Raw genomic sequence first — 21,044 nt, 5'->3', positions numbered from 1 at the left:
TTATTCACGGAGGATCGTCGTGAAGGTGAAAATTTTTTCCTTTTTCTTTTTTTTTTTTTTTTATCCATTTATCTCCAACTCATTAATCGTTCCAAACTTTTTCCAGGAAACGTGGAGGTGATCGAGAATCGCGTGACCGTGTGCAGGGACGCAGTGAAGGGCGCGTGCATGCGACCCCAGTGTAAATATTATCACATACCGGTCGCGTTGCCGCCAGCGCCCTTGATGGCGATCACGTCGCCCGCGACGCCCTAGTTACTCCTTCTCGTTTAACGGATGTGGTATCACGACGAGGCGAGGAGATAGAAGAACCGGCAGACATGACGAAGGAGAGAAAAGTCTCGACTTAGAGAGGAGACTTGAACAGACTCGACGAGGGATCGAAAGGGAAGAATGGAAGTGGAAAACGACCGACGAAACGAGAAAAAAAAAAAGAAAAAGTAAAGGAACAAGATAGGTAACAAGAGATAGATAGATAGATAGATAGATAGATAGATAGAAGTAAAGAAAAAAGAGGAAGGAACAAGAGAGAGCTTCTCGCGTAACGGCGTTGATGATCACGTTTCGAGCAAGATCGACAAGGAGAGACAAAAGAGATGCATATGTGTTTCAATGTGTCTTCGTCGTTCTCTTCGTCGTCGTCGTCGTCGTCGTCGTCGTCGCTCGGTGACACAGGAAGGACCGACTCGATTCTATTTCATCCTCCTCTGCGAATCTCCTCCGATACGTAGGTTTTCGTCGAGCTAGATAGAGATCGGGAGAAAAGGCGAGCGTATCGAACGCGGATCAAAGAGGGAGGAGCGGATCAAGAAACGAGATTCGTGGTCCCACGAATGTGACGGTGATGGAAAGGATGGCTACGAGTTTCGTTCCCTTCTTCTCGCCCTCCCCTCCCCCCTCCTCCTCCCCCTCCCCTTCCTCCCTCCCCTTGTGCTATCCCTTGAAGATGAACAACGCGCATTCGAAAAAGGAAAAGAAACGAAAAAGGAAAAAAAGGCGTTAATTCGTTCGTCGTGGATGATATGGTTTCTCTCTGGCCGTTAATTTTTATTTTTTTTTTTTTTTTCTGCTCCTCGCGCGCGTACGCGTTCGTCTTGTTAAATTTCGATGATTTGTATTCCGTGTCCGGGGACGTGTTTCTCGTTATCGGTATGGTATCTGTTCGATTAAGAGTTTCGTTCGCGAGAATGAATCTTGAACGAACAAAATTGATCGTGCAATATTCGATGATTTGTAGGATGGACGCCATCGAGCGGCCGTCGAAGTTGAATGATCAGCGAGAGAAACGTGCGCTCGACGGTACACGACGAGGTCTTCCTTGAGATCCTGCCTTTCTTTTTTTTTTTTTTTTCTTGCCTCGTTCCCTTAACACTTCCATGAAGAAAAGAGGCGAAACAGAGTATGTATCGAAATAATTCTAAAAATTTCTTCTTTCTTTTTTTTTTTTTTTTTTTTTTCCCCCCAAGAAAATCCATCCAAAGTTTATTCCCTTCAGATTAATTAATCTGCATAGACATTTCTTTTTCATTTCCACTTCACCTTCCAATCTCCGTGGAACCACCCATTTCCGTGGAAAACTTCCATTTAACCTCGAGTGTCTTATTCGTGATTCGTGATTTCTATGTTCTTCCACGCGATCGCTGATCGAGAATAAATTGAAACGAATTTACCAGCTCACGATTCGCGAGACACGTTCTCTCGAAGAATGAGAGAGAAAGAGAGACAGGGAATCGCGGTTGATGTTCCGTAAGATCTTGGTACCATTATGTGTACATATATTATTATACACGTACTATGCATACAGAGGGGAAACGTGGTTAGAAGTTATACGATCTCCTGGGAAACCGAGTATATTCCGAGTTGCGGGATCGTAAAATTTCCTTCGCGTTCGTGCCAATCGAACGAATTCATATCGTACGAGTAGGCTTGCACGGATCAGTGGATCATCAGATATCGAATAATTTAACTCTTTTGATGTTGGTACCGTTCATTTTATTATCTCTTGCCGAATCGATACCTACTACTATTACTACTACTACTACTACTACTATTACTACTACTATTACGTAACGTATCGAGGAATTCTTATTGAATTCCTCTTCAAAGCCATTTTCAGACTTCACTTCTTGAAGTCGTTCTGTTGGGGGAAAGGTTAATGATTATTGGTTCCTACGTGAAGTGAAAGAGAAAAATATTTATATTATCGTGTATAGTTTTAGATAGTAGTAAGATGTTTAAAAAAAAGAGAGGGAGGGAGGGAGAGAGAGAGAGAGAGAGAGAGGGAGGGAGAGAAAGAGAGAGAGAGAGAAAGAGATTTCTAGAAAAGAAGAATTTCTAGAGAACGAACGATTTTTTTTTTTTTTTTTTTTTAGCATTACAGTATTATTGTTCAATTTTAATAAGATGTAAGATATTCGATTATTTATTTCACGAATGTTGTTTAAGAATTAATTATTAATTATTAATTGAAAAGATTTCAGAAAAATGGAATCTTCACTGAGTTAATTTATACATTTGAATAAAATCAACGATTAATATCAGAAGGATTGTTCGATCATAAGTCTACAAGCAACGATCATCTCGACAAAATGGCAAAGAAAATCTTCAAGGGATGCACTGCGCATTCAAAAGTGAAAAACTGACCCCCCGATATAACGAATAACGAAGTTTTTTATACTCGTATATACACTAAATGAAAAATTCACTGACTATTTTGTTTCTACATCGATATAATTGCGCGTGTGCACGCACGTGATCGAATGATCGATCGAGCGTGCGTGCACACGCGCCAGAAGGCATTGATTTCGCGAAAAATTAAAAAGAATAATAATATAAATATATACATAAGTCGAAGGAGGGAAAACGAACGACGCGAGAGTGAGAAAACAGCGAAATATTGATTATAGAACAGGATGATTCGATCGTAAATGAAACGACGAAACGATACATACATATATATATATATATATATTACACATATTATATAAATATATAAATATATACATAAAGAGGGGAAAAAAAAAAAATAATAATAAATATCTCCTTCGAAAGGAAGGAACGAAGCCTTACACACGTGGTTTCCGGCGACTCTCCAACTTCGAGATGAATTTTTCATCGAATTTTTTTTTTTCTTCTCTTCTTTTTTTTTTTTTTTTCCTTTTTATTACTTTTACGTTCTCTCTCCATTCCGCGAAAGGAAACGCCGAAAATCAACACACTCTTAGGCGAGTAAAAACGCTATTTAAGTACGATAACATTACGACAAATGTATATGACAAATATATATGAGAAAAATTATATTTAATTAAAGAAGTAATGGAATTTTTTAGAGGAAGGATGTGCGCGCGCTAGATCAAAAGGGGAAAAGAGAAAGAGAAAAAGAGGAGAAAGGGAATAGAAGATAGATAGAAAGAAGGATAGTTAGAGAGAAATAGGGAAAGAGAGAGATTCGATACGAATGATGGCACGAAAAGGTGACACGAAAAATAATGTATCGTTTTATATTGATCGCTGCTCGTGAAACGAATCCAATGTAAAAAAAAAAATTCTATTTCGTTATTATATTTCTTTCGATCACGTGCTCCGTTTCCAAGTAGTTGTTTCTTTGTAGGCGATAAGTTTCGCTATTCGTGAAATATGTATTTTACGATTGATAACGCGATTAATAACGAACGCTCGATCGTTCGATCGATTTGAATTTCCCGCGTGCCGCGCGAAGGACCCGCCGTCGGTAACAAAGTCTTTCGTCGTTCTTACACGTTTTTACACTTTGTCGAAGCTCCTTCGCCCCCCGTCTCTATATTTCACGATATTAACTATATTAATATTCGTTTTTATTTTATATATATATATATATAAATATTATATATATATAAAATACAGTTTATATAAATAGATAAATAGATAGATAGGAATATTAATCGATATATCTACCGTACTAGTATTTAAATCCTTCCCAATGTATCCCTCCTTTACGAATTTTATTTCAACGTTATTTTATTACAACCGTTTTTAATCGTTTCCTTTTTTTTTTCTTCCTACCCCTCTTCCCTCCGGTTACGTTTAACAATGAAGAGATGAAAGTTTAAAAAATTACAGTGCAATCGACGCGTGATGAAAACGTAGCAGCGACAGAATCATACGTAAATACAAAAAAGGGGAAAAAAGCAAAAAAGTATTATATCGCGATGCGTATTATAGTCCTTTCTACCAGGGATTAAGTTAAAAAAAAAAAAAAAAAAAAGAAAAAAAAAGAAAGAAAGGAGAAAAAGTGAGAAAAAAGTGAATCGAGAGAACTAAAGTATTTCAATTTGAATGAAGAGTATTCAATTTTTTCGATCACTCAATTTTCAATTTGCAATGTTTTTATTCTTTGAAGAATTTTTTTTTTTTCATTCGCGTTACTGACTTTTTTCCATGTTTATTATTAAGATTATTATTATTATTATTATTATTATTATATTATTACATTATTATCACAATAATTATTATTATCATTATAATTATTATATTATTAATGTTATTATTATTACTTGACTATTTTTCTTGTTGTTAATTTTTTTTTTCTTAAGTTCGTTAAGTTACATTTTTAGAGAGAAAACAAAATAAAAAAAAAAATAAAAAAAAAAAAAAAAAAAAAAAAAAAAAGAACACGACCGTCCAGGAAAGGCTTTCACCTACTTTCCCGACCAAGCCGTTCAAAGAGCGAATCAGTTCATTGATCCTTCACACCCTCCCCCTCCCCCCCCTCTCCCTCCCACTCACCCTCCCCCTCCCTCGCCCGGGATTTAAGATTGCAAACGAGAAAACGCGTTGTTGAGCTAGTCATTTATTCAAGATGGGCCAGGGTCCTTTGCGCGCTCTCTTCATTTGTCGATAACACGCGAATAAACATAATATATGTATATACATATACACACACATGCATACACACACAATTAAATTCACACAGATATACTATATAAGCAACCGACATATAAGCACGACTTCACAGACAATGAAAGCCCAATCAGTACAGCGAGACAGCCGCGTCGTTTGTTTTTTCTAAGACGATTTTTTTCTAAGAGAATTGATCAGCTTTATGGAAAACGGCACTATTTATTATGTATAAAAATCTATTTGAAAGACTCTAATTTATATATATATATATATATATCATATACTTTAGAAATTTTTTTTTTTCTATCAAAATTGTTATATTATTAATATAATTATTATTATAAGAGGTTATAATGTTTGGAGGAAAGAAATGAATTTTGAAAGATAAGTTAATTAGCCTTTAATGGAACTAGGGGTCGCCACTTGACGGTTAACCGCCATTTTCATTATTCGATTGTCATCATCTTTTTATTGTATTTAAGATGTATTGAAAAAAAAAAAAAAAAAAAAGAAAAAAAGAAAAAAAAAGAGAAAAAAAAAGAAAATGGAACTGAAATCTTTTTCCAGAAAGCTCGTCAATTATATTTCACTTATTCTTTTTCTAAATTTGTTAACATTATGTTCTTTTCTATCTTGATCAATTAATTAACCGCTACAACTCGAGAGACGGAATATTAGCGTTAATTATTTAAACGGACATAGGTGTAACAAATTAACTCTTAACTGGCAGGATATAAGTGTATTATAAATAAAATATAGGTTATTAATAAAATAATTATTATTGAATACAAAAGTGAAAAAAGGCAAAAAATAAATCGAACGAGCGATTTAAACGATTAAACAAGTATAAATGTTCCTGTACAGCATTTAAGAATCAAAGGACACACATACACGTACATAAGAGAAAAAAAAAAAAAAGAAAAAAAGAAGAAGAAGAAGAAGAAGAAAGAGAAATTAAAAAGAAAATAAAAAGTATTGTAATGCTCGGCGAATATATGAGCATTGGAAATAATATTGAAAGAAACGAAAACGAAAGAGGAAATTTAATCGAAATATAGATATATATATTATATATAAATATGTATACACATACACACAGACGTTTTTTTTTCGTTTTTCTTTTCTTTCTTTCTTTCTTTCGTTCATTCTTCCCTTATCTTTTCTTTCTCGTTACGTTTCTTTGTATTAGTCGTTGGTATTAGAGGGGAAAGATTCGACACTTGTAAATTACTCGTGTATATAGAGATATAAATGTTATTTCGAGGGGAGAAAAGATGTACACACTTTTTTTTTTTTTTTTTTTTTTCATTAGAAAAAATCGTTAGAACGATATACGCCTACGAACGTGATACGTGATTTTTCTACATTTATCCTGCCCCCCCCCCCTCCCCCTTTTTCAAACACATTTTATTTTTTCGAAACGTAAAATCATTTTTCAATTTTCTTTATTTTTAGAATTTTCTTCATTATTAGAATTGTAGAATTCTAATCGTGTATAAGAAACAATCGTAATAAGTGGGAAGAAAAATTTTTTTCATGAACTGATTAAGTGAGAAACGAGGAAAAAAGTTCATATAAATATATATCTTATTTGTTCGCGAAATATAACGAGTTTTATAATCTAAAAGCCATTTTGTTTCTAATTCTCTTCAAAGGAAATAGATAAATTGGTTTCACTAGATCATTACTTTAAACTAGAATAGTAACAAATTTATTTTGAATTATAGTATTTCAAAATTTCGAACAAATTTTGAAGAATGGATCTAAAATCTAATCTCATTTTTCATACTCTTATTCGTAGACTACAACGAAATACAATGAACAGAATAAATAACACTTGAAAAATGTTATTGGATACGAAACTTATTATAATTTCGTATAAACGAGATTAAATAAGATACATTTTTATATCTATCTTTTTTGCTTACTACTTTTTTAGTAACATGTTTCATATTTATCACGGGACATATTCTGTCTACAATGAAATTAATCTTGATTAATTTTTTTTTTTTTTTCACTCCCCAAAACGAATATCAATTTTCATTCAGGATTCTGAAAATATCATTTTGTTTTCTTTTTTCGCGTTCGATAGACCAGGAGAGACGAGAATGAAAGGAAATTGAATAGAATTAGACGGACGAGTTCCTTCGTGGCCGCATCTAGAATATGTACATACATAGAGTTTAGATAACGAGAAAAAAAATAATGATAAACGAAGTAAGTGAGTTGTGTCGTGTATGTATAAAAAAAAGAAAAAAAAAAAACTATAAGTACAATAATTAAACGAATGTCCATAATTAAAAAAAAATGGTTCAGTAGCGCCGTATGAATATAGGCGGCGAGACAATTTTTCAATTGTGATCCTATTATCGAGTATATAGAGGCGAGTCTTTTCGAATAAATTTTCCCGATTTTCACAGTGAAATTCGATGCCTCTGCTTCGAACGCGGGCCAAACCCAAACATTTCTCACGAAATAAATAATTCTCGAAAAATGGGAAACGTTTAAATACAATTCGTCCCGACAGCTGCCATTCCTTTTGCAAATCGGAATCTTTCGTTTCACTCGTTTTAATTTCATCCGCCAGAAATAAATAAATAAATAAATAAAAATAGAAGTAAAGGTTTGCCCGCCTCTCGAAGCGAAAAAGTAACGAGGAATAGAGATTATACGGAAGGAAAGGAGAGGAAAAAAAGAAAAAAACCACGACTAGAATTCCAAGACTTAGCGTCGATCAACGAATATTTTTTTCGATTTTTCTTTTTCTCGAATCGGTCACGGCGTAAAAATTTCGGCGAAAAAAAAGAAAAAGAAAAAGAAAACCGAGGATAGAACTAGGGAAATAACTGAATAGCGAAAAAAATGAATGAATTGATAAACCGAGGATAAAAAACGATGCGAAAAAAAAAAGCCGTCTTTCCCTTCGATACCAAACGTTCTTAGTAATAAATACACCAAGAGTATTAGTGTTAATAAATAACGGATACTTAGTGAAAAAAGGAAAAGAAAAAAAAAACGCCAGTAACGAAAGGAGAAAGAGAAACGGAGGAATAGGAACGAAAAGTGCTAACTATACTCTACTAGTTAGAGTGATAACGATTAACGATCGTTTCTAGATATGTCAAAATGAATTAAAAGAAAAAACAAAAAAAAATGTATTTAATTAACGATAAAAAAAAAGATCAACATATGTGTATATACGTATATAGGGATATAAGAGGATAAAATAAGATGAGGGAGAGAAATAATACGATGAAAAAGTTAAAAAAAGAAGAAGAAAAAGGAGAAAGTCAACGAGGAAAAAAAAGAATAAATAGAATAAAAAGATAAAAAATTAAAAATTAAAAAAAAAAAAAAAAGGAAAGAGATGAGATACGATGAGAAAAAAATCCACTGGAGTTTTCAAGCTTCCCAACTTGAGTCAAGGGTTTTAGCTGCTGCAGCAAGCAATCAATCAATCACAAAGCGATTAATTAAACAATTAAATTCGTATATTCGTGTTAAAAAAATAATAATAATAATACTAACGCAAAGAATCTGCTCGCGCTGAACGCTGGTGTCGCCAGAGGCAACACGATTCTTTTTCTATCTGTCTGTGTAGGAATCGACGATTTGTCCAACGTTTTGTCCGGCGATGACGGGTTCATAGGACGATTTGTATACGCTGTCGCTTTAAATGAAACAAAGAATGCTGCTTCGCGTGGCTAACGAATATATCCCTGGTTCGCATGGGTAACGTGATTGTCGAGCAACTGTGGACAGCTTTAAATTTTGATCAATCGATATTCTTCTTTTTTCTTCCTCGTACGAACGAAATTTATTCATTATCGAATTATTATTAACAGATTGTTTAGGATTATTTTGAAGAAAAAAAATTCGAAGTTTTTAATTTAATTTGGAACGTTGGTTTTTTGCTTAGACTCGGATTAACGTTTCGATATATGTATATATACAGATCGTTATTTTTTCACCAACAACGAAATTTTCTTTTCTTATAAACGTAATTTTCAATTCTCGAATCCCCTGTAAACAACTTCTCCCCTTTTTATCGGACCAAATTATCACCCAAGTTTTGTAACAATTATCAGGCATCCACAGCTGCTCATTTCCCACCGCGTCCCACCATTCAATTAGCTGCTGCAACATATCGCTCGCGTGTACCCACCTATTTAGCTTCTTGCGCGCATTTTTGACTCTGCCGAGAAAACCAACGAACCAGAAATCCAACAAACAATAGAAAGCAACAACAACAACAACAACAAGGAAGCGAAAAATTCGCTCGCGGATGAAGAATAATGATAATGATGATGGCAAGAATGGACGGCAGGAAACGACCGAGCAGGAAATGGAAAGGTTCGACGACGTAAACGAGAGAGAGAGAGAGAAGAAAAGAAGGACACCCTCTGCAGAGAAATGGAAAATGGCGAAACGGGGAAAAAATTCGAAGCGCGTACACATCCGGGAATTCGTACGGATATTTTTCGCCGCGCGTTTAATCGGATTGTCTACCGTCGACTGGACTACCCACCGTCGCCATCCCAATCCGAAATTGTCGACACGGGCGTCCGATCGGATTTGCCGTCGGATAACCCGTCCACGGCTCGTGGAACGCGAATGGAGTATCATTGCCATTAGCCCGTATCGAGAAGTGGATTGCCGATTGAAAAGGAATCCGTGGAAAAAAATAATAGGAAGGGAGGGGAACGCGTATGGATCGGGTCGATAGAGCGTGTGCACATAGATGTATCGAGCCAACAGAGAAAGAGAGAGAAAAGGTATAAAATCAGATAAGTAGAAGGGGGTAAAAGAGAAAAAAAAAATAAATAAACGATATACATACCGAAAATATAATACATAATACATACACCGTCCACATCAGGGACAAGCTTATGTCCGCTAATAGACGAGAGTGAAGGAGGGAAAAAGAGAGAGAGATAATGGCGCAACACTCGAGAGAATTTTGTTCGAACCGTTAATATACACGAGTAATATAATATGTAAAGGAGAGATCGCATGACGACGGGCTTCGGTTCTGTGTGGATTCGAGCGTGCACATAGAGAGATAACGTGCGTGAGAGAGAGATAAAAAATGGCGTCGCGCGTACACGCTTCTCGAGTAAACTAGAGTAAATTAAATTTAGATGGTAGATTACAGAACGAAGAATATATATATATACGGATATATATACATAATGATGATATATTTTTGACTTTTATTCTATACGGTTAAGCGGGCTAATTACGAAATACGTAAATTAAAATTACCCCTAGGGCATAGCAGAGGAGGGACAGAGTGGATCTCTGGTTGAAAGTCTGGCAAAAAGTTTTTTTCGATCCATTCGACGACCGTTGAAGTTGAGGAAAGAAGAGGGAACGAGAACGTTCGGTTTGAAGAAAGAAGAAGAAACGATTGTTGTTGAAAAGGGATAATAGAGGAAATGAAGTACTTGTGCTCGACATAAGTGAATGTTTGTTTACTCGACGGGGGAATGGAAAACGATGAAATCCATATTTCTCTGCAGAGCGAAAGGTGTTGTTTCTGTAACGTTATCGTTTGCACGGAGATGGATGGATGGAAAGATCCAGGCGAATGGAATGGAAGAGAAGACGAACGAACGGTGTTGAACGCGATTCACGAAACGTACCGAGGATGGAAATAAACCTGGATTTTTGCAACTTATACACTTGTAAAATATACATATTACAAACAATACATAGATGCACACACACTTCGAACAGTCACATCTCGAGTATATAAAAATATACATCGATGCACGATTCTTCGTGAGAATTCAAGTTTCTTTTTTGTTTAGAATATCCGTTTATCCTGCACACACGAAAAGAAATGAACGATTTTCCTCCCAGATTGTTTAAAAAAAGAAAAAGAAAAAATTGAAAAAGATGAGATTGCTTGCTAAGAGTTATCTGTTCGATTTTTAATAATATAGCATAGAGAAGATTGCTGTTCAAACACACATATATACACACATACAAAAATACACACACACACACACTGTTTTCAAACTTGAAATTTCTAGATAAACGAGCAACTAGTAGAACGGAATAATAATAGGAATAGTGAAAAAAATAATGATAAAACGCGCGTTCGACATTGGTAGATTCGACGTTTGAACAAAGAGATAGAATTGGAGTGGATGAGAAGAAGATGAAGAAAAAGAAAAAGAAAAAAAAAGTGAAAAAAAAAAGAGAACACGTAACGACGAAATAATTAACTAACTTTTTCTCGAGAACTAAGCTAACGAATGATTAAATAGTATTTTTCGAGTTTAGAATTATATTAAACGGGAAACGATTAAATAATTAAATAAATAAAGTCGTAGTGGTTAAAAACATCGTAGATTACACGATTCTTAGCTGGTAGTGGACGAAGCGAAAAAAAGAAACTTTTACCGGTTCGAACTAATTGCATGTTAGTTGTATTCCAGCCTAAACGCCCTTAGTAAAGCTTCTCATTAGTGTGTCGAAGTAGAAATATGAAAGACTTTTTAAAATCCGTCGCGGCCGCCCGCCGTTTCTCCTTTACGAACACGGACGAGCAAAACGATAAACATAAGAGGGAATGAAATTAATTAGGGAAACGTTACAAAGGAACGTCTATCCTTTTGATTGACCGACAATTCTGTCCATTTTTTCTATTGTACAACGAAACACGGGAAATCCTGCAACCGCATATGCACAATATCTCCGCCAAGGATATATAGACGAAGACGAAGCCTCTTATGTCCGCTTTCGTTCTTTCTCTCCCTCCTTTTTCCCCCTATTTTCTTCTTCTCCCCGAATTCTCTTCTCTCCCCCTCTCTTTGCTTCTTCCTTAACCTCCAAACTCCCCACTCCTCCTCGCCCCCAACCTTCTTTCAAATACGTCCTTCCAATTTTCTTTGAATGAAAACCGCGACGAGAGCGAAGACGATATTCGATCTCGCGCCCAATTAACCGCTTAGTGTCTAAATATAACAAGTAAAAAAAACGTACTCTCTAAAAATAACGAGCGAGCAAACAAAACGAAAAAAAAAAAAAATGAAATAAGTAAATAAATAAATAAATAAACGCTAAATAATTACATTTACTTAAAGGTAAAAACACGATTTAGATGACGTAGACGTATCTATTTAAAAGAGGAATAAACAAAATGAAATAAATCGAATAAAAGAAAAAATAAACAAACGATGGAAAAACGAGGTTAGAAGAAGAAGAACAAAAAAAGAAGAATGCTTCCTTTAACATAGTTTCCTCGTCAACAGACCAGAGGGCCAGAGGCACGCACGCGCGCACCGCGAGAATAGCCATCTTCCATCCTTTGCTCTCCGGTGCAGGATCTTCTATAGACGAATATACATACATATATATATACATACCTTGTCTTGAACGAGAAAAAGAGAGAAAAAAACAACAAGAGAGAAGAGATAGGAAAAAAACACACACACATAATTGTGCCGTTTTTTCAACAAATTAAAAAGATTGCAGAAAGGGACGTCCATTTGAAGAATATTTCGAAGAGCGATACGAAAAAAAAAAATACGGATACCCTCTCGTACATCTGGTCCCCATCACACCCCACCTTTGCCAGAAACACTCTTAATCTTCGTTACGACGAAAAGGGAAAAAAAAAGAAAAGAAAAAAAAAGGAAAAAAGAATATCGTAATACCCTCGTTCGTCGAAGTGAACGCAGCAAACTATTAAAGTTCTAACCCCCCGCTTCTTCTGTGCTAGCGACTTAGACAAAGAAGACGTTGAATAATTATCATTTAATAATTAATCACCCGTGAATCTTATTCGAGGGAAAAGAGGAAAAACGAGAAAGAGAAAACTGGTATTCAAGTTATTCGCGGAAATCTTGTAACCTCGATGTACATCGAGCCTCGTACATCGTCCATTCGAGACGCCGTGTCGAAAGGTGGCTTGGAATCGCTCGCTCTACTCTTTTGGCGGGAAATTTGAAAAATGATCACGATGACGCACCTTCGAAAGAATCCGTGAAAGCGTTTCAAGCGATTTCATGTTCGACGCGACCCTTCGTGGATATAAGACGGCCAACTCTAGGATAGAACACGTGTCATCGCAACATACAGATCGTCTAATCGATATTATAATCCTGAAAGAATAGATGAACGAACGCGCACAACGATTTATTCGAAACAAACGTCAAAACGAGTGCTCGTGTTTTCCCTTGCTTCACGTGTGAGCTTCTGCGCCTATTGCGAAAACGCTTCTCTAGAAGACCCTTTTCTGATTCGACGTGTATACATAGAGGGACACACACATATATATATATACACACACACACACACATACAATAATACGGTATTACATACACACACGTATATTATTACACACGTTTAGACACAGAGATACGCGAGTTATTATATCGTGGTAGAAATGTGTTAGTTAGGTGTTCTTGGTCATTTATACGTATACGCAACGCGCACGCCTGAGCTACGCTACAATTAGAGGGATGGTCATTATTAATATATCGATATCTATATGTAGTGTTTAATATTAATCGCCCAGAAATGTTTAATATACTATTAGAGATAGATAGCCGCTTAGGAAGTTGCACAGTGTCACTTTTTGCTGATCGCTAGTTTCGAATGCCCTCCCCCCCCCGTTCCGCGTCGAGGCCCCACTTTATCGTTGCTGTCTTAAAAACACGTTCTTACCGATATCGATCCCCCCAAAATTTTTCGCGCCCTAGATTACTCGAAACTCGCGTTAGAAAGTTCGAAATATCGGCTCGTAGGGATTTTTTAACACGTTGACTCGAGGTTATTCGCGAGGTTATTCGGTGTTTGTGATGATTATTATCGAAAATGGTGGCGGGTGATCTATAAAGATGTGTAGATACTTTTAGCAAAATTAATTTTAATTTAAATTTTCGTCTCGTAAGAAATATCGAAAATTGTTTTCTCTTACAAGTGTTTCAATCATATTTAAATCGTGGATTCTAAACTAGTTTGCGTAATAAGTAAGTAACGCGAGGGAAAAATTAGTTTCATCGTTACAGCGAAGAAAATGTTAAAAAACATTTTTGTATCGTCGAAACATGGTGGCTTCGGTCTGACTACAGAGTCAACACGTTGAAAAAAATTATTAATACGATCAGTAAAAAAGTTTTTCTTTTGCTCTCGATAAACAATGATAGATTCTTCGCATCGATAGTTCCAGATACACAGTTCTAGTTACTAAGCGTTGTCCTCTTAAAATGAAACTAAAAACATACGACTACGCAGACGCTCGCAGCGCAATCTGACGAATAGGTTCCTAGTTGGTAAAGTTCCTCGTGCGAAAAATTTAATTCGTAGACCATAAACTTTTCTTTTTTTTTTTTTTTTCTAAATCGATCTTATAGGTCGATTTTATTTAGATTCCGATTCGAAGATGTTTCGATTTCAGTTCAACCGGTCAGACGTGGAAAAATACGAATCAGAAAAGGATTACGCCGATATATTCTGAACGTTTTTAACTCGACAACGATGCTCGATGGGTGCTCGACTCGCATCACTTAATAAAAATGAAAAAAAATTATAATAAAGGACTTTCGTTCGAACACTTTTTCTCCGAGTGTTCCAGTGTCGGTCATATTGAACGAGTGTTAGTGTTTCATTCATTTTTCGCGGTGTCTACGGCAAAAAAAGAAAAAAAAAAAAAAAAAAGAAAAAAAACTATAAAACGATAACAAAATGCCTGTACAGCCTCGAATGAAACAGAATTAATCCGGTGTTACTTATTACCTCTACTTGTTGTAATAATATCTCGAGACAATTGCTTGATTTCCTCTCTGTCCTTTACTTCTCCCTCCCCCCTGCCCCCGAAACCTCTGTCACGTCCTTCCGACGTAATTAAGAAACACGGTCGCCCCCCTTGACTACAAGTTTTCTAAAAAAAGAAAAAGTAAGAAAAAAATACGAATAAAAAATAAGAAAATGGAAAATAGAAAAGAGTGGAAGGGTAGAAGAAAAAGTTTTTCGATAGTGGAAGGATGAATAGATCGAAGGTGGAAGATCGATGGAAATGGAAAGTAAAAAAAAAAAAAAAATTCAAAATTTCGTAATCAATTCTATTAGGCATCCGCGACGATTCTATCGATAAAAAAAAAAAAGAGAAGAAGAAAACGAGCAATGCGAAAGGAAGAAAATGGAAAACAAAACGAAACGAAGATTATTACGTAATATAATATATATATAAATATATATACTTTTAAGGTAATGAATTTATAAAGGTATTTACAGTTTACGAGTAAACGAAAACGAAAAAAAAAAATAAATAAATAAATAAATAAAAGGAGAATCTTCTGTGGCAGCATAATAAAACGGAAAATAAAAAAAATTTACTAGTTCGACAACTTAAAACTAACCGTACGTTGGAGACGAGACCGAAGGATTCTTCGTCGAACGGTTCCATGATATTTCGTGGAGAATCCTTCAGAGCTGCGCGTCTATTGACAGTGATGTAACTATTAACATGTAATCCCTTAACGTTATATTTTTCCGGTGGTAGCTTGGGAATTCGTGCCGAAAAGCGTTTATTCGAAAGAAAACAAAAAGTATATAATCAAAACTCAAAAATCATCAATACTTAAAAAAAAAGTATTCGTTTCCATCGTCAAAAAAAAAAAAAAAAAAAAAAAAAAGAACGATTTCACCCATTTAACGAAACAAAAAAACACAAATGATACGAATCTTTGCTTCGTATTCGATGGCTGGGTCATTTTTGACCTAGTCGATTTCGCGATCGGGTATATTAATATTGATTAGACGAACGAAAATTAGATAAAATTTGAATCTACTGGCGTGGGTCACTTTTGACCCGATCACCGCGTACCGTGGCACATACACCAAGGAATATTAACGAAATAAACGGTTTTGGCACGAACTCGATAGCTGCACTAACCACCGGCAGTTTGTGATATATTTAGTAAAACAAATTTAAAAAAAAAAAAATGGTTGTTATTCAAATTAAAAATGAAAAAAGAAAAAAAAAGCGAGGAGAAATGAGAGAAGAGAGAGAAGCGCCTAGCGGTTTTACATCCACACAACACACACCAAATGGATTTAGTAACGTGACTAGACGCGCGTACTGCTGAGAGAAGCAACACACAAATGGTTCCACGGTGAAGATGAATCTTCTAGGGCATTCCGTGATAGCGAACGGCCAGAACGATCGAGATTCGATAACTCGACGGCCGTGTTGGGGGACCGTGTTGGCTCGAATCGATCGTTCCCGTCCTGTTCCACTGTGATTCGTTGATTCACGCGAAACGAATTTTTCTAAACGAAAAATGTTCAAGCGCCGTTTGTATCGTATCGAGACTTAGCCATGAAAAATAATAATAATAATAATAATTTTATACGACCGTATACATGCATATATACACATACAGAGGACACACATGTACACATGTCACCGGAGACACATGAAATATGCAACTCTGGGGAAACGAATAATAAGCGAGATTTCTCTCTATTTTGCCCTCTCAGCAGCATCGTCGTCGTCTTCGGATTATGAATTAATTGTAAATTTTAGGTATTACCGCGCATAATAATAGAAGAGAGAAAAGAGAGAGAGAGAAAGAGAGAGAAAACGAAAATGATTTGCGCGAGAGCGAACGAGCGTGAGAGAGAGAGAGAGAGAGAGAGAGAACGAGAGCGAGAGCGAGCGAGAGAGAGCGCAAGCGAGAGAGCGAGAGAGAGATAAAAATGCGATAGGTAAGAAAAAAGCGAGGCGTTACTATCGTGGAGGAGAGGAGGAATAAGAAGAGTAACAAAACAACAAAAAAAAAATATTAATATGATAATACACATAACAACATACACTATATATTGTAATATTATTTTTCGAACATAGTAATGTAATGTAGAATATAATATATATATTATATTATATATTATATATATTATATATATAATATGATATTGTAACTGATCATTTCGTATAGCGCCAACGGCCGAACGAAGTGTTTGGAGTTTAAGACAGGTGAAACAAAAAATCTTTAAAAAAAAAAACGAAAAAAAAAAAGAAATTAATTAAGGTGGGCCAGAAGCGTCGGCGAGCCGAGTGGCGCGGGGTCACGGCACATATTTTTACCAAGGTTTTTCGAATATATTCAGTCCCCCTTCGATTCCTAATATAAACGAGAACTTTAAAAATAAAAAAAATAATAAAAAAAGAATGGTCACGTACCCGTGCGCCACTATCGCTTCCGCGCCGATTTTCTTAGCTTGCAACCGTCGATCGGTCGTCGAACGGTTTATATTCGCGTCACGATCTCGTTGTGTTCAAGAATGTATCATGTTTACAGGAAAAAGATGATAAATGAAAGAGATGGAAACAAGAGAGTGAAACGAGAAGGCGTCGCAAAAAGATACGTCGTACCAAGTGAATTAATGAATTGTAAAATTAGTAACGCGACGAATACAAAGGTAATCGCGTGGTGAACGATATTTCGGAAGTTCGATCCTCGCGCGTTGTTTCATGTCGCTCAGACTTTGAATGTTGTTAATCGCCTAAACAGAGAAAGAAAAAGAGAGTGAGAGAGAAAGAGAGAGAGAGAAAGAAAAAGAATGAGAAAGAGTGGTGAGAGAAGGACAATCCTCGTTGTTCCAAATAATCGCGAACGTTCGGCGACCGAGCTACGACATATTTTCAATTGGTCGAATCGGAGAATAAAACGAAGGAGCGACATAGATGATGCTGTAATGAATATTAACGTCGACTATCGTCGATCGGTAATGAAGGGATCTAAAATATCCCATGTACGGCTATCGTCCCCTTCGAATTTCATTCTTCGACCTCGACACTTGCGTATCCTAATTTTTCAATGTCCACGAGAGGACGAAGAGTCGAGCAGAAGCGTGTACAGTGGGGGTGGTTGGTTACTATAATATGAATAAAAAAAGAAAGAGAAAAGGAAAGTCAGTTTCCTGGCCCCAAATTTCCTTACCACTCTCCTTGAGAGAGAAAGAAAGAGTGAGACATCTCTCGATCCTAAAACCTTTTCCTTCCTATTTTTAATGCCCACTCACTCACATACTTTTAAAATGTCGGCCCAAAATGGGAATAGACGACAAAGAGAAAAAGAAATAAAGAGAATACAAAAGAAACATACAAGGAAGAGTTTTAAAAAAGTGAGAGAGAAAGAGATAGAGAGTGAAAGCGAACGAAAGAGAGAGAGAGAGAGAGAAGATAAAAAATAATATTAAAAAAAATAAACGATGCGTTTTTTTCTAATCTTCGCATCAAATTGTTTCATATTCGACGACAACTTTTGTAATACGTGAAATTATTAATACTAAGTTGTATTTTAACCGAATGCACTTATGTCTCAAATATACAATATATATGTATATATATGTACATGTATACATATATATATATATATATTATATTATTATTGGCCATCAAGACACAAATCGAACGAGCGAACGTGCGAGCAAGAGAGATAGATAGAAAGGAAAAGTAAGAAAGAGAGGGAGAGCGAGAGAAAATTCTATCTCGTCGAATACAATTTTTTGCGATCTATAAATTACTAATACAAAATAATAGCTCATTTTTAATATTATGTATTTCTTTTTCATTTTTTTTTCTTTTTCCGTTTTATTTTTTCCATGCAATTGTTACATATATATGTATATATGTTTTGTTATACGAATATGCTGGCATGTTGAACTTGTGGATGAGGAATCAAGAACTGAATTAATTATCTATTTTTTGCGAGGCACAATCTGCTCGTGACGGATTTGTACCGAGATATTTCAGTCTCGAGAATTTCTTACGTGATGATCCATTATTGTTTTATGTTTCAAAAATGAATGAATGAAAAATAAGATAATTGACACAACGGAAGAATGAAACGAAAGAAAGAAGAGAAATTTATTGTTCATTTCGTTTCGTTGGTTTTTAATATTCAACGAGAATAAAAAAAAAATTGAAAGAAGAAAAGAAGAGCAAAAAAGAAGCAAAGAAGAAAATGAAATGTTCATGTGGCGCTACCGAAATCGATAAAAGTGTTAGGTTTCACAATTCTCATGAAGAGACAAAACGGATACGAGCAGTTTGCGCGTCACTTTTAATAGAGAGAGAAGGAAATTAAGAAAGAAAAAAAATGAAAGAGAAAACTGTACGAACTAGAGGAAAAAAAAATTAACATTGTGATGTTTATTGATCAAATATTGATCAAAAGAGAAAAAAGTGAAAAAAGATAAAAAAAAAAAAAGAGAGAAGGCCCACTGGTTGAGGCCCGACATTTCTGAGAACACTATAAATAATAAACATTATGTAAAATTTATAAGCTGCTCTTTTTTTTCCCTTATACATAATAATTATCTCTAGCAGATTAATGAACAATATTGAAAAGTAAAATTCTGAAAAAATAAAATTTTCTTCTATTTTTAAATTATTTTCTAAAAATATATAGAATATTATATTTATATTAATATTATATTTTATGTATAAGTCGTCATCTTAAAAATATATTTGAAGCCGAGAATATAATATTTAAATTTTTTACATTAAGAATTAGAACATAATGAGAAAAAAAAATGATGAAAGTGTGTTTAATTCATCCGTACGTAGTCTGTGATTAAGCTAAGAGAAAGGATAAACAAGAAGAACAAATACTGAGAAAAAGATAGAGATAGGATAAAAATTCGGGAATCAGCACCATCTATAGAGTGCCACAAGTGAAATACAGTGAGCAAGGATAGCAAATAATAGAAAAAGGATAGATATAGAGTAAGAATTGACAATCAGAGCCATCTCTTGAATATCTACTTTACTTTGCTTTTGAAATAATGTATTTAGTAGTCAAGAGATGGTGTTGGCAATTAATTCTTACCATATATTTATCCTATTCTTTGCTCTCTTTGTCTATATTTATGTTTTATTTGCGGCACTCTAGAGATGGTGCTGATTGTACAATTTTTACTCTATCTCTGTCCTTTTTCCACTATTTACTCTTCTTGTTTATCTTTGTTCTGCAAACTTTATGCGTTTAAAAAACATATAAACTTCCAATATTTAATTATATTATTATCTTTTTTAACCTACAGATTAAAAATCTTAATAGAATTTGATTCATTTTATGTCTCTATAATGAAAGATATAAAATTTTAATTAAATTTTAGTTCTATCTTATCTACTTCGTCTAGTTATGTCTGATCAATAGGACTGTTCTACTTATTATTAAGATTGCCATAGTATTACTTTTAAATATCTTATTAAAGAATATATAAACCAATTGATTTCGAATTTCATCAAGTTTTATATATTTTTATTTATTTTTTATTTAATAATTAGAATTATTTAACATTATTGAAATTTAGTTAGAAATATTAAAACTTTTTCTTATTTAATTACGATTATTATTTATTATTTTAAAATAACAACAATTAACATTAACAAATAATTTTTATAATATTTTTTTCGATTGTATTATATTTTAATTAAACAAAAATATTATTTGTTTATAAAAATATTTTATTTTTCTAGTATTTGTTTTAACTTCAAGTTTTTCTCACCTTTGATTTCAAGTTTTTGCATTTCCAATAACAAGAATGTATTATCGTTGGTAAGATAGGCATATTAATCGCATTTCCCCAGCAAGTCCTAGCGCACTGTATCTATGAACTATGTATGCAGCAATCGTGATTGGTGCAACAATCGAAATGCACATGCTTTGACCAATCGGATATGATTTTGCTCGTGGATGAAACTATGATCCAATGCTGTTCACCTCATGCACACGATTTCGTGGCAGCAATGCATTGATAAGATGCGATTGCGCATTGCCGGAAGTTATTTAGCGTCCATTATGTTTCCATGAGTATTTCGCATGAAGTTAGCCTCAGTTTTGACCGCCTATCAAAGTTAATAATTCATTTAACTTAAATTACTGAGGAAAATTTTTGAAGAGATTAAAAATATTTCAAATATTTTATGTATATTACATATAATGTAAATAATAAATATTATTTAATATATTAATTAGTATTTTTTAAATAATACTTGCTTATGGAAATATTTAAGATTTATATTTATTTCAAATTTTTGTCAATTCTGCATGAAATTAAAGCTAAGAAAAAATGACACAGATAAAAATAAAATGGAAATTTAATATCTAGATCACAAGATTCATACATTCATCATTAGA

General features: G+C 34.5%; 1 protein-coding gene across 1 annotated transcript in view; it reads left to right on the top strand.

Annotated features, from left to right (window-relative positions):
• The window catches only part of LOC147656835 (uncharacterized), a 28,778-nt gene extending 10,975 nt beyond the window's left edge, over positions 1-17,803 (top strand). The window contains exon 3 of the mRNA XM_086913468.1: positions 107-17,803. Coding sequence (XP_086769594.1) covers positions 107-255 — 149 coding nt within the window. The 3' untranslated portion in view covers positions 256-17,803. The remainder of the gene's footprint in view (positions 1-106) is intronic.
• The last annotated feature ends 3,241 nt before the right edge of the window (positions 17,804-21,044 follow it).

Source organism: Apis florea, unplaced genomic scaffold (genome assembly GCF_048593485.1).
Source record: "Apis florea isolate Af1SG1 unplaced genomic scaffold, ASM4859348v1 contig_3496_pilon, whole genome shotgun sequence".
Lineage (NCBI taxonomy): Eukaryota > Metazoa > Arthropoda > Insecta > Hymenoptera > Apidae > Apis > Apis florea.
Note: the sequence above shows the minus strand (reverse complement) of the source record. Positions and strands in the feature narration are given on the sequence as shown.